General features: G+C 41.2%; 1 protein-coding gene across 1 annotated transcript in view; it reads right to left on the bottom strand.

The window, feature by feature from the left end:
- The window catches only part of SIK2 (salt inducible kinase 2), a 181,269-nt gene that overhangs the window by 69,799 nt on the left and 95,347 nt on the right, over window positions 1-16,123 (bottom strand). Inside the window, exon 4 of the mRNA XM_088481364.1 lies at window positions 3,516-3,677. Coding sequence (XP_088337490.1) covers window positions 3,516-3,677 — 162 coding nt within the window. The remainder of the gene's footprint in view (window positions 1-3,515; window positions 3,678-16,123) is intronic.

Raw genomic sequence — 16,123 nt, 5'->3', positions numbered from 1 at the left:
GTCCCTGCCCCAGTGGAGCTTACACTCTATATTTTCTACCACATGCTCACAAACATACACACTATGGTCAATTTAGAGGGGAGCCAATTAACCTACCAGTATATTTTTGGAGTGTGGGAGGAAACCGGAGCACCCGGAGGAAACCCACGCAAGCACAGGGAGAATATACAAACTCCGCACAGGTAGGGCCATGGTGGGAATTGAACCCATGACCTCAGTGCTGTGAGGCAGTAATGCTAACCGTTACACCGTCTGTGCTGCCCATCTGACTATCTTAACGGAAATATTAAGCAGCGCCATACCGGTCCTGACTGACGCTAAGATTAGCTGCAGGGACCCATTATCAGCGTATGCAACTCACAGTTCCATCTAAAATATGGCAACGTTCAGCACGCAACAGTATGTGACAAACCTCACAGATATTAACAAATATATATATGTGAGGTCTCAGAACCACCCCAGGTACACCTGTATTAGGGCAGATAAAGAAAAGGGATAGATATACACTGACAGGTGAGAGAAAAAGCAGACAGTCAGCACTAGCATAAGTCACATACAATGCAGAAAAATATATATATATACATAAGCATGACATATAATATACTGCACAATGTCGCTACATTCAACTGCCCAGATTCAGTGTCTGGGAAGGCTATAGCGCTGTGTACACTCACCCAAAATGGCCAGGTACGCAGGGGGACTGGGCTCACTGACATCCTAAGAGTTCTGCAGCACCACAGAGAGAAAATGGCCACTGGAGACCTCAGAAGAAGCGTGGCCCGCGGAGGAAGCAGCTCAGCGACGCCAGACTGTATTATTGAAAGGCGCGCTGAGCTGAGGGGAGGAGCCGCTAGACAGGGAAGGCTTCCTCCCCTGGCTAGCAATTAACCCCCCGGGATGCCGGCTCCCGCTGCCGCTATAATTCCTGGTGGGCTGTGGACACGCGGGGTATGCCTCCATGGAGGGGGAGCCCGCCGCCACCGCTAGCGCCTCCGGTCTGTCCCCAGAGACCGGAGGCATAAGGCTGTATGTACACGCGGGTCACCGCAAGCGGTGACCACGCGACTTACCTGTCCCCGTCGATCCGGCAGCAGCCCAGGGATTCCTCCAGAGCCCGGCTAGTACAGACTCTGGGGTCCCGCTGCGATCCCCAGATCTGTACTGGCGTCGCGGGTGTAGGAGCGGCAGCTTAGACGTCCATTGGACAGTCTGATGCTGCCGCTCTGAAGAGTAGTAGTAAAAAAAAAAAATAAATAAAATAAAACTCTTTTAAGCTTAGGGGCTGCTAAGCAGCCCCCCTGCAGTAACGGTGACCCAACTCCGGCCGGGCACCAACTTAAACTGAGGTGCCTCTGGCTGGGGGGTGGGGTTATAGGGAGAGTGGACCCAAGTGCATCCTGGGAGCTAAAAGCTTTAACTGCGTGGTGCCCGGATTTGGTTCCCAACCTATACCCCAAGGTCAACCCTGTGGACCCCCTATGGACCCTGAAGTAGAAATGGAGAATACAGATAAGGCTGGGCAGCACAGTTGGTGTAATAGTTAGCATTACTTCCCCACAGCACTGAGGTCTTGAGTTGGAGTCCTACTAAGGGCCTAACTGTGTGGAGCTTGTATGTTCTCTCTGTGCTTGAGTGGGTATCCTCTGGGTGCTCCAGCTTCCTCCCACACTCCAAAAAACATACTGGTAGGTTAATTGGATTATGATGAAACAATGATATTACGCCTGGAGACTATCTGTGTGTGTGTACATGTGGTAGGGAATATAGATTGTAAGCTCCACTGGGGCAGGGACTTGTATGAATGGCCAAATATTCCCTGTAAAGCGCTGCCAAATATGTGTGCACTATATAATTGATTGTTGATTACTTAATAAGACTACACCTCTTCTCTTAAAGAACTAATTTGCAAAGTTGATCTGCCAACGGCAGCAAAATCTACCTCTCCGCCATGATCTCACCCCTTCAGTATTATCTTGTGTAACCAACTGTGAGTAATGGTAGGACATCCATGTGGGGATAGCAGAGACAGTTCAAGATGTTCAACACAGAGCTCATCCTCTGACTCCTCGCCTATAAAGCCCTCAACAGCACCGCCTCTTAATGTATCTTACGTCTCATCGCCTTTAAGATCTATCGAATCTAAGCTGGGTACACACCTGTGCGAACACTCGACATATCGGGTAAATGATCCCGATTAGCAGAGTACTGTGTCCCCAGCTTGACCTCCAGTGAGCCCCGTATATACTGTGCAGACATAGCTCAGTGTATGCAGGCTTCATTGGGATCGGGAGGTCGGGCCGATAAATATTAAACAGCACATAAGATGAAACCTCCCGACCCCGACTGTTGCAGGTGCGTTATAAGCCATTTATCGGCTAACGCTCTTGCATACACACCTATACAATCGTCGGCCCGTCACCGGATATCGGGTGGTCGGGCCAAGGACTGTATAGGTGTGTACCGAGCTCTACTCCTTGTCTTTGGTAATTACCTCTCACTCCTGCCTACAAAATTTCTGTGCCGATTAGACTCCCCCAGTCTCCTAAAATTCTAGAATCTCTCTGAAAACCCATTTCTTTATTAGAGCCTACCTTACTCCCACTTTCATTACCCACACAACATTCCCAATTTCCACCTTGAGCTACCTTTGTTCCTCTCGTTTCAGCGGAGTCTTCTTCCAAATAGATTGTAAACTCTCTACTGTGCAGGTCACATCCTCCCTTCACGTCTGCATTTATTTTGTCTAGTATGTCATGTTTTCCCCACTCTGACGCTGCAGAGCACTGACACATCTTATATATTAACAATAATAATAATCCTGACATATCATAGCAGCTCAGCTAAGTAAACAGCTGAAACCACATGTTCATGACAGCGGTCCTAATGAGGATACAGGACACCAAGCTGACATTTCAGTTAGTCGAGCTGCTGTGACATCACTCACTCTGACTTGGGTGTGTGAATTCACCAAACTATAAAGAACAATTCTGCAGTGCGAGACTGTCACTCACAGCCTGCCGATTCAGACAGATGGGAACATGTCACCTAACATGGAAACCCACTGCTGTAAGGACCATAATAATTAGGTATACACATTTTTATTATCTCAGGTATTTTATTAATCTATATTTTACACAGCCTTTGATCGATATCAAAGAAATATTTTCACTTATCTTGCTCATTAAACTTATGGCTAATTCAGCTGTTTGCTTTGTAACTTAATACTTTGTATTCTATCTAGGTCTATTGCACACTGAAGGGAAAGCCACCTTAGTTCATGCCCTAATTTGCAAAGACAGTGGCTCGCCATTCTGGGTAACATTTCTGATTCGCCATTAGAGACAACCTTGACTGTACCTAGGTCACTGCAAATAAAGGTGCTAAAAATAATTGTGTGTTTTGTGCATGATCAAACACAGTCGGCAACATCAAAAATTAATCAAATGAATATATATGAAGTTATTTCTATGCTTAGTCATCCACACTTTTTACTGAACGTGCGAGGAATAAATGACCTGCTATCTTTATGTTCATGTGGTTATCCAGCAGCAGATTTTCAGCCTTCAAATCTCGGTGCACAATATTGCGGCTGTGACAGTACTCCACCGCCGAGAGGATCTGCCAAAACTTCCTCCTAGCTTCTGACTCATTGAGGCGCCCATGGTTAGCCAAGTAATCTGCGGAGGAAAGAGTCAGAATACCTTAAATGATGACAAGCAGAATATGTATTACTAAAAATGAATCATATACTTATTTTAACACCAATAAATGTTATATTTTAAAAATTACTTCTTATGATTAATGGTTTTGTACAAGTCTCATGCTGCTGGGTACACACTGGGCAATATATCGGCCATTCAATCGAATGGCCAATATATCACGGGCAGGTCGGCCGGTGTGTACCAGTGATATACCTGTGAACTGCGTCTTTCACAGACATGTCGCATTGGCTCTACAGCACAGCCGATGGCCGATATATCCCGGGCACGTCGGCCGGTGTGTACCAGTGATATACCTGTGAATGGCGTCTTTCACAGACATGTCGCATAGGCTCTGCAGCACAGCCAATGGCCGATATATCACGGGCACGTCGGCCGGTGTGTACCAGTGATATGCCTGTCAACGGCGTCTTTCGCAGACATGTCACATCGGCTCTGCAGCACAGCCGATGGCCGATATATCGATGAATCGTGCTGTGTGTACAGGCGTTCAGCCGACCACCCGTACACTTGCTACAGAGGCCGTCGGTGATTGACAGCTGACGGGCACATGTAAATGCCCACCCAGTTGTGACGTCAATCACGACTCATCGGGCCGTTGATTGTTAAGTGTGTATGCAATTACCAATCGCTAGATAGGATGGTCGATCAGTCATCCTAGTGTTTATCCAGCTTTAGAAGGGATAGCTAACCCCGGCCTAATCACAGCATGTACTTATTCACTAGAAGCAGTGAGACGTACCTGACAGACAAGGGTGTAATATTGGAAAGTTATTGGCTGACATTCCATCCTGTCATCCTTTCTTAAACTAGGTGTTCCTCCACTGCTGCTTAGCTACAGAGTGGAGAACATCTAGTTGTTCTCCTATTCTTCATTTACAAGACCCGTGAGTGCCTCTGCTTTCTGTACTTTATTGATCAGGAGTTCCATACCTCTGATGGTACCAGGGCAAGTTGCTTTCAGCTTATTGAGGAGTGCCAGCCTTGTGTGTTTGATATATTATATATATATATATATATATATATATATTATATATACACACACACACACACACATACATACATACATATATATATATATATATATATATATACACACATAATGTCTGTTTTGTCTAAGTGATAGAACACACAACACGCTGGTGAGGGTTCATTAAAAATATCAGTTGTTTCAGTTACGCCGGATTTAGCTCATCAATAGACCGGCTTTGTTGTACATTAATGCCCACAAGAGGCTTTGCTTCCTTGTGCATTATATTGCTATGGAATATAAAATAAAGTAATAGGAAGAGGCTACAGATAATACAGTAAAGGGAAAGCTACAAAGCTGAGCTAAAGATTGGGAACTGGATTATGTATATTTCATATAAATCACGTGTATTATTTGGCGCAGATGTGTCTCGCCAGGTCTTCTAATATGGTTATCCTCACCTTACCCTTTCAGTATGGAATGGTGAAACACAACAACAGTACAAAAAGATTAGATTAGCCCTAATGTGAATTAATCGCAGCATACAGTAAAGCAGTGGTAGGGGAACACTTGGTGTCACTGCAGAGATAAGGATGGTTGCTGGTGGGGATGACAACCACTGTCATCTGCATTCATTTCACTGTAATATTATGTTCCTATGGCGATTTGCTCCTGTCGTTTTATTTTTAATAGTATTTTGTCACAAATGTAAAGCAGACATAAAATATATTTACACCAATGTCACACAAGTTAACAGGTCTAGTACAACTACTCCATTCCAGAATAAAAGCGTTATTCTGGCTTCTCTCCAGAACTACAAACGCTTCTTCATTCCAGGAAACCTGCCTGATACATACGCACATACTGGGGAGCTTTATATATGAAATATGCAAGCAATAGTCTATGACAACATTGGTTCAACAACGCTGTGTTAAGGTATCCATGCACAGCAAGCTAATACAGCTCTACCTGAGCAAAGCATGAATACATCTACATACAATTAGCAGAAATATGTACAGTGTTTTAGAGTTTAAGAAGTATTTTTTTTATTTTTCTGCGTTAAACTAGCCTCATTAAAGGGGTAGAACAGAAGGGGTGCAAATTCCAAGAGCCTCATAGTCTGAGAGATGCTTAGTCATATTCCCCTGCCCTGTTTTATTCAGTCTCTGTAATGCCGACACTTTAGTGATGGCAGCAGGTGATCAATTCCTGCAGCATATCAGACATCTGTCGTTCTGCTATTTGGGGGAGGGGGACAGACATATGAGGCTATTTTTCTAGAGTTCTTTAATTATCAAATGGAACTCTGCATGTGAAACAAAGTAGAGGAGACGTCTATCTTTGGATCCCCAGCTCTTCACAATGCAAACGGTCCTTCATCAATTGGCTTAAAAAAAAAAAAAGAAGTCTGTCTAGTTCCTCAGTGTAATTTACTACAGATATTACGTTAATCTTACCGCTATGTGACGCAGCAAATTGTGTTCTGTACACTTAGCTATAGACCTTGGTTCCCTAAGTGTACTGCAATTTGTCATGTGCTGCTGTGTACACACTGCACAATATATTGTTCGTACAGATGACGAACGATATATCGTTCAGTGCATCTGACCGTGTGTACACGCGATATATATGTGTGAAAAATGTAGTTCACAGATATATCGTGTCGGCCGAGCAGCACAGCTGAAAGATATAATCGTGCACATCTGCCTGTGCATATGGGCAACCGACCAGTTATGCTGGCTGTAGGAACCGGCGACAATGACATTACAACTGGTCAGGCGTATTTAAATGCCTACCTAGTTCTGATGTCTGGCCAGACATATCAAGCGACCCAATGGTAAGTGTGCATGCTTACCAAATGGGTTGCTCTGTTGGCAGGATGCTTGCATTACACAATAATGTAAACATGTTTCTTAAATGACCTGTGATATTTAAACTCCCTTTTTAGGACTATCTTAAATAGCACCGCATCTATTCAAGAATCTTTTTTTTAATGAGCACCATCTGTGCAAACAAAACGTCTCATTTATTATTTTTCTGTAGACTTTTTCCTGTTACAGTAGCTTTATTACTTAATTATTTAAGATCCACCACTAATTTCTAACTTTGATACAATTGGGCTATTCAGAGAGGGGTTTAAACTCATTAAAATATGAATTCTAATTGCAGAATGCATATCAAGTACTTGATACTTTGTGGCAGTTAATTTGCAATGACTGCTGCCTTCATATAAGGGAACCGCCGCTTTCTGACCCAAAATCTTTCCCAAGCCTCTGATGAAGCTGTCAGGCATGGCCATGAAACACACATAAAGCAATATACTACCAGACTCACATGTATATACCAGAAAGAGCACACCAGGCAATTAGTTCCTGAACTCGTACCACCTATTGTTTTATCTGAGACACTGTGAGCCGTCTCAACCTGTTTTGAATGCTGTATTTACAGCTAATTATCGATTCTATATGCTTTAATTAAGAAACACTGTTGAACTCGCCTGATCAGTCTGTCAGCAACAATACAATGAGAATATTGTACAGAGGCGCATCCAGTGATGTGCGGTCAGGTGAGGCACAGCCTTTTCTGTCATACTCCAGAGTTTTTACAATAAAAACAAGATAAAATGAAAGAAAATATTATAAATATCTTCTTTGTATTATTCTAATAATTTTTATAGTCAAAACTCTGGAGTAAGAAGTGTATGGCAGGTGAGGCACTGCCTCCCCTGTCTACCTTTTCTGCAAATCCCTTATCAAAACACACCAACTTTCCAGCACTACATACTGCTGCACCTTTGTATAATGCCCACATGAACCCTCGGGTTCATATATGTATGTGTAAATCTTGCTGTGATACTAGCCAGTGCCTCCCCAGCCATTTACCTCACTGCACGTCACTGGGTGCATCATGTAGACACACACTATGTGTAATAAAAACAGCGTAAACTACACCTGGGAATGGCTTACAGTATGACTATAGTTAGCACAGTAAAGGTTATTTCTGAAAGAGCAAAAGCGCGCAGCTGTTCTATTTGCACAAATGGGCTCTACTGCCCTCCCTACACATTCACAGGCATTCACATCTGGCTGGAAGTGTGTATGTGACGTCCTGCCATTAATCACTATGGGACCCTTTCAGTACATAAATATATTGCAGATCCTACATTTTATTTAGCAAAACAGAAATAATGAAAATAATGTATTGATCATTTTTTGATTGTTATAAAGACAGGCTTATCTCTGTCCTATGTCACCATTGCTGTCTGCCGCTACTCATGAAAGATCAAGACTTTTGGCATTTGGACTGAACATCCACGCGAAGCCACATTAGCGTTGTTGGACAATGAGCACATATACGAGATGAGCTGTACCGACCAACTGCCCCTTTCAATATCTAATGGATTTAAATCAGATATGGTTTAATATATATGGTCTGTTGTCATCCAAATACAGATAATTTGAGGATAGATCGGCCTAAAATGGCCTAATGACAGTCCTGATCACAGCATGCATGGGCATACCCTGTACACAAGGACAATTTAATACCCACCACTATCTTTCATGGCAATTATCTCATCTGGAGTGGAGATTAAAGTGGACGTGGCATCTACACACAGTTGAGTCAGTTACTAAATGGGCTGCACCTACAGCAGTGGCAGAACTACCCCTGGAACAGCCTATTTAACTGATCCCCTTATCAATAAGTGCAAATGTGTTTATAGACATAGGCCTCCATCCAATTAGGTGCAAATTGCCAGTTTGTTTCTTGAAACTTGCAGACTTCGCACGAATGCTCACACCCAAGAACTCTCCAATCGAATTGAAAATTCCTATTGGCGGTACTCGCAGCAGAGGCTAATTGACTGCCAAATGAGATGAGAGAAGTGCATACAAAAATGGGGAGACCATCCTGGACCCCCCAAAATTGATAATTTCGTTAGCAGGACCGTATAGAAGGCTGTTTGTGGGTATTAGGAGGTTACTTCATGTTTTTAAAAAGAATTGCTAAAGCGAATTAAACAAAAAATGCTTAAAAAAAGTAGGGAAAAAAGTTAATTTGGGGGTACTTTGAGGGCACCTTGAAAAATGTAATGACTGAAAAAAAAAAAAATTCAATAAAAAAAATATTGTAATTAAATTTGGGGTACCTAAACTATCGAAAAAGTTGATTTTGAGGTAATTTGAGGACATTTTTTGTTACCCCAAAAGTGACAAGTAATTATTGGACTAAAAAAGCTACCGTAACTGGAAACTTCCAAATGCCTAATTAGTCATTGGAGGTTGTCCAAGGGGTTCAACACACTGTCCCGACATTTTAACCTTAAAATAAAGGGCTCGATTCTATTCAGCGCAATGTAAATAGCTCCGGGAGTGAGCTCCCGGAGCTATTCAATACACCGCGCTGACAAGTCCGACTAATGATTTCTTCTCTCATCCCTCCGGGGATGAGAGAAGAAATCCGACAAAAGTCCCGGCGCGAGGCTGTTTTCTGCCCTTAGCGCCGGGAAAACAGCCTCGCGCCGGGAAGTTAGGTCGGGGAATGCCCGTTATCGCGCCTAAACACCCTGTTTAAGGCGCGATAACGAGCCTTCCCCGACCTAACAGCGCAATGAATTGAATAGCGTCGGGAGCTATCTCCCGGCGCTATTTATATCGCGCTGAATTGAATCGTGCCCAAAGAGTTTCCTTTCCATCTCTCACCCTCAGGGAGGTGCAAATTTAAAAATGCGAATTCAGTCTCACTGGTTCAGTGCGAGTTGCTAATTAGATTACAAAATTAATTCTCTGTGTGATTTGGAAGAGAAAATATCAACTCGTACCGCACACCTAATTGGATTGACCCCTTAAAGGTAATATAACTTTTTACAAATGGGATACATTATATGTTTTTATTTCTTTGATTTAGGGACCTTACTGTTCAGACCTGATTCCTCATAGCAGGGAGAAAATAAATGATTGACCTGCACCCTCCGTATGGCACGACTCTGTATATCATCATACTCAAGTCTGCTTTTGTATGTAATTATTCATGAAGAAACCCCAAAATGTCCATAGAAATATAGCACTATATGGTATTTATGCTACCAGTGATTTCTGTGATGTATAAGCAACTCTCCAGATTTCTGTCACAGATATAATGCCAACCTATGTTCATTAAATATTCACTAAATAATGTAAACATTAAATGCATGCCTACCAACCGCAAGAATCCAAGCTAATGTTGTGCATTTTCAATTGTACAGTTCCATTAGAATTAAGTATATGGACTCATGCAGAATAGGGGATAAATACGCCAGACAGAAAATTACAAAAAAAAAAAAGGAATTTCTGGAGACTTTTTCAAAATGAGTCTGATGAAGAGAGAGAGCCCTTTGGTAAGAAAGAAAGAAAAATAATAGTGTTGTAACATTCTAAGAGGAACTGGGGATTTCAGAGTAAATGTTGCTTTCAACAGAGTTCCTAATTACAATCATTTTCAGACAGAGTCCTATTGGAAGCTACTGACCTTCAAACCTCCTCTGAGCTGTTCCTAATGAGCTGGATGAGTGATACAGGCAAACCACGTCAGCCTTGGAATAATCTCTGCTAAATGTCCCAGTATGTTTTGGAGTCATTACTCAGACCCAGGGGTATAGCACCTGCATTCCTCCGGCTAACAGGCAGCACATACACAAAGCAGATTTCAGAATGCTATTAACCCCGCTGTTTCTGGATAAGGCTTAAATGTTATAGCCCCTTTGTTATCAATTCTGCTCGTCTGGTTTTCACAGAGCAGACATTTCTGTTTACCAGGAAAAAAAAAAAAATCCAGATATTTTTGTTTGTTTTAGAACGGAATAAAGATTGCAAAAAAAAAAATTAAATAAAAAAAAATATCAAAATATACTTTTTTTTTTTTTTTACAAAGTACAGGCCTGCTATACACAAAACAGAGAAAAGAATAACAGACCTATTAACTTTATACGATGTCCAAACTCAGGACACTATGGGGGCAATTAGAAGTGATGCTAGCAATGGGAAAATGAGCAATGCTGCCCCACCGCAATTCCAAGTGATTGCGAAGTCATCATTTATAAAAACACTTTTGGTTGCAAAAAGATGCAGAGCATTACAGAAAAGAGAAGGGTGTCTAAGTTTTGTCACAATTGTAGGAATAATTTACTTTCCCATTTCCAGGTCAGATATGGTGCAAGACAGCGCACATTAGCATTTGGGAGAGGTTTCCATTCAATTCTACCAGTTCTTATGTGCACATTGGCGGCGCACATTTTGATACACAAATTCCATTTTCAAATCCTGTTTTTTAACCCTGAGTTTACTATTGATGCAACCTGGACTCAGTACTGTTTTATTGCAAATACATATCGTCCAAATTATATGCAGCTAAAATGCAAATTAGTATTATTATTTTTTTTGTTTAAATACGTTTTATTTGCCAGATCACACTAAATAACACAGATCACAGAAATCAAAAAACACATTTGAACAAAGAGCTGTCATAAAGACAAGATCCGTTTCTCACAAAAAAATAAGATTCAAAAATTGTGATCTATGTGTTTACATTTTCTAACAAATAAAGATACTCAAAAGAAGGAAAAAACATATAAATAAAAATAGGCTGAATAGAAAAAAAGAAAAAGCCGGAAAGAGGTAAGAGAGAAAAAAATAAATAAAAAAAACACTGAGAAGAAAAGAAGGGGAGATCCCAGACTAGACCAGACTAAAAAATTAATAAATGACCGCACATACAAGTGCACACATATATGAATAGAGGCGGCGCATATTAGTATTATTATCAACTTTTCTGCTGCATATATTTGAATTTTTACTAACCTAAATAAAACATGTCATATTTTAACAGACATCCATCAATTCAGTTTGAATAGATAATAATCCGGGCACTCTCTTATTACACCTTAACTCCAGGAGAACTTGGTATTATTTACACATTGAGTTGGCTCTCTACTAAAGGTTCAGTCTGAGAGGCTTGTTAGTGCTGTATGACCTGAGTGTTCATTTTACATGCCAAATAATCAGTTTGATTTTCATTAATGCATTATTTTAACTTGTTTTGAAGATGTACATGTCGCGACTTAGGGGCAATAGTCCAATACTGCTGGGGTTATATTGCAGCCTTTGTGGTCAGCTTTAGTTTTGGATTTAGATATATAGGGAATTTTATATATATAACAATAGAAAAATAGAAATATTTGCAAAATAGAAAAACAAAGTGGCAGAAAAAAATAATGATACACAAGAACATAAGGTGTAAAGGGGCGTATCTAATAGGTGACTAGGGAAAGACCGTACCATTACAACATTGTAATCATACCGTTGTTCCCCATCCTCTGCAGTGCCTATACTGAACGATTAGTCGTTCAGTGCAGGCACCCTTCCTCATCCCCGAACATGGCCAATCTGCCATTATTGGCAGATTGACCAGCTTGTGGGGCGATGATTGATGTCGGAAACGACCAGCGGGAGTGCGCATCGCTAGACGTTTCTGACATTTTAGTGCACGGTATCATTATCGTTCAATCGCTCATTAATATTCCTTAGTGGAATTGCACCTAACACGTGAAAACTGAAATTGTAACTTGTTTTTTACCCCTATTGTGACAACGTCTGGTGGAAAATAGGGAAGGGTTCGAGTTAGTGAACTGTAGCAATATATTGTGCCTAACAAAGGGGACGTCTAATGCCCAGCACAAAGCAGGTGCACAAATAAGAGTAGATGTCAGACTTTTATATTAAATGTGAGTGTGACAAATATATAACAACTGTGCAAATATTTCTTAAATGATGCAACATTTTCTTCCATTGTTTGCACTTGATTGGTAAGGCTGAGACCATGAGGTCATAACGGTCAGAATTATGCTAGAAGACTGCAACATAGGAATTAAAATAAATCTTCTTGCATTTGCTAACAGTTTTCATTTTGTTTACCAATGTTATAAATATGTGTTATCTCCCCCTACCTGCAAGAAAGCTACTACTGTTGTACTTTACACATACAGTATAACACCAACCTTTTACAGCAATGTGAATTTTGTGGTCACTGTGATAATGTACAATAAAGCTAACCAAACACAGTAATCCATACAGCTCATTTGGTCCTTTAATTTTAATTATCCTGCCTATTACAGGTCTACCTGACTAGAGAAATAGAGAATTTGATTGACTGATTTTAGCACAAACTGGCCACAATCTACACAGTATGTGTAGGTCCAACACTATTGCTAATGCTCACCAACACCACACCAGGACAGTTCAGAAGCTGACTGGAGACTGACGGAAAGTACAGTTGGCGTAGGACCTCTTTGACTCTGGTGTGGGCAATCACCAGGCAACCACACTAACTTGCCCCCAGGGGATGCTCTCCAAGAACCCAGATGTGCCCGTGTAAAGAAATCACAAAACAGTGCAAGTGGGCTGGACGAAAAATGACAGGAATGGAAGTCGAGAGAGTAAGGTCTACCATTTTGGTCTCATGAGACGGTGCCAAATGTAGGATCTACGGCGGTGGCACTGATAGAGGTAAATTGTACCGGTCTGATACTATCTTCCCATGGAGAAAGAAATTAGATATAAGCATCATGGCCAGTCAACAACTTACCAGTAAAACAATATGTAGCAAAAATAAATAATATATATATTATATTCATCCAGAAGATCAGACATTATAAAATCCTCTTTAGCTGCTGAACAAAATGGTAAGGGGTACCCTACGGGCAGAGTCGTAACTAGACTTTTTGGTGCCCTGTTCCATAAAGAGCATTGGCGCCCCCCTAATTTTTCAAAGGGATATAATGCACTAAAAAAAGGGGAATGGACTCATGGGGAAGGGCCAGGGAAGTGATAGGGGAGGCCAGGACCTGCTGGGGATGAAATAAGAGACACTTACAATTGAGAATGATAATAAACAGAAATTTGACAGGCCCAAACAGCGCCCCCTGCCCTGTGCGATGGCACCGGCCGCACTAACCTAGCTACGGCCCTGCCTACGGGCAATGTGGTGAAAGATGGGGGTAAAGTTTTTAATGTGTTTATACACTTTTGGCATGGTGCTTCAAATTACGGAACCCCAGTACTTATAATAGATCCTATTAAACTGACCTGTGCAATCAATTAAAGATATATTACTATTATAACTTCACTGTCACCAAATTACTTCTAGATAACTAACAAGGCGCACCAGCCAATTACTCAGGAAAGTGCCTAGATGCACAGAGGGAATCACTGATTTGCCGCTGAAGGTCAAGGCTTTGGTCGGCTCATCTAACCCCTAGAATTACTGAGCAATAAGCAGCTACTGGCCTCTGTGTCACTCCAAGTCTGAACGTGACTTTCCACAGCTAGGACTGGCTCTCATGTTACACTTCACCGGGGAGGTGATAAATGATGGCTTGTTAGCAGTCTTATGAACAGAATATTTACAAAGTGCTGTGGATGACGCAGGCAGGCTCTTGGCATCTGCTTGTGATGCTTATTCTTCGTCCGGCAGGGGAATTTAGCAATGGAGGGAGGGAGAACATTTAAGTCACACCAGAGATTACAATTTGAAGTTAAAAAAGAAAAATGAGCACCAACCTTATATAGTAAAAACATCTGTACTAAATTACAAATTACCTTAGGAGTTATCATATACACATATACAGTATATTTATATATAGCATAAAATAAAGTCTGTGGTAGGCGTCTGTCTGTTTGTCTGGGCTAATCTCGAGAAACACTGGACGGATTTTGATGCAGTTTTCACTATTCTATAAAGCATTTGTCGAGGAAACTTTAGGTGTATAAAATATTAATGTATGACAAAAGGGAGCCGAACAGTGACGATTTTAGTGAACTCAATGAGGAAATGGACGTCATGGCGCTTTCTCGGCTTCCGCTGCCTAAACCGTTAAAGATAAATCACAACGATGGACTTTATTTTATACCATGTAGAGATTGATATATATCATCCGGTTTCTCCCAAAAAAATGTTGTAAACCCTGTTTACCGATACCAAATTAAATTTTTTTTTTCCTTTTTTTATTGTCACCGCTCCCATTTCATTTATGTGAAAAACGATTCTTTAATTTCAAACGAGTCCAATTCCCGGTCAGAGTCTGCTTTGGCATGGCAATAAAGCACAGGGACAAGCAATATTCGTGGTTGGAGTTAACCTACATGGAGACTTTTTTGCTCATGGACAACTCTACGTGGCCCTTCTGCGTGTCACGTCAAAAATAAATCTTTTTGTGTTGACGTCTGGACGAAAATTGACTAATGTTGTCTACAAGGCAAACTTATAAGGCCTCGTAAAAAAAAGATCCATGTAATTCAAAATTGCTCAGCGCTGTGCAGAAAATGTGTAATTAATTATTCAGTCTCTGCCATAGGAGCTTACAATCTAAGGGGGAGATTTAACAAATCTCGGGGAGAGATTTTTCAAGGCTTGATGGATCTCCCCACACTAGGGTCCCTTATTTATTAGCCCATTCATTCTTGAACAGCATTTATCATTTCAAACTTTGCCAAATGATAACGTTGTTACACGCAAGCCGAACTTGGCCACTCACATCGGTTTCCTCTTTATATTGGTGCAGAAGTGGGCACTCGCATAACTGATAACAAATGACGAACCCGTAGCACACTATAGAAAGGCTCCGGAAACAAAGATACAACTGAGGTTAGAAGTTCTGGAGCAGAAACCATTTAAAAACAAAAAAAACTCGGATAGGAACGTTTTGTTAAACAGAAGCGCTGCATCGCATGTGACGGGCACAGTTGTTATTGGCAAAAAATTTTGTAAAATACAGGAAGAATACGAGGTCTTATACGCACTGAACTAGATGTGTTAAGCAGAGACAGCCCTGTAACTAAAAGCTTATGGTTTGAAGAAGTGACTAAGCATTAACGACCTGACCTGTGCAAGCAATATCCAATAGGAAACAAAGCCTTCTCTGTGCTTGTGTAATCTTGCTCTGCAAGCCCTGGAAATCCTTACTTGACTGCAAGCAAGTATGTACATACACAGACAACAGAACAACAACATACAATGAATATGGCAGTGTCTTATTTACGGTCAGGTGTTTAGCTTTCTGGTGTAAAAGCAGTAAGTCATCAAATTAAACTGCTCCTGACACACAGAAATGTACGGCACTGCCAATATTAGCATTTAACACTTCATAATACAGCAAATGAAAGGGTTTTTATTTTTTACAGCATAAGTGACTGGTTTTGCTGGGTGTTCTGCTCAACTTTCTCTCCTGAATTTCCTATTAACAATGTACAGTTTTAAAATAGACCAGTCATCTACGAACAGTGTAAAAAGCCATCATGCAAGCTGTACGGATCTTCCCAGCCTAGCAATTCAAAATTAATTTGTGCCATCAATGAGGCATGAGGCACAAGGTGCACCACTCCTCAGTTATGTTATTAGCTGCCAG

This window comes from Taudactylus pleione, unplaced genomic scaffold (assembly GCF_031769625.1).
Source record: "Taudactylus pleione unplaced genomic scaffold, aTauple2 ptg000270l, whole genome shotgun sequence".
Classification (NCBI taxonomy): Eukaryota; Metazoa; Chordata; class Amphibia; order Anura; family Myobatrachidae; genus Taudactylus; species Taudactylus pleione.
Note: the sequence above shows the minus strand (reverse complement) of the source record. Positions and strands in the feature narration are given on the sequence as shown.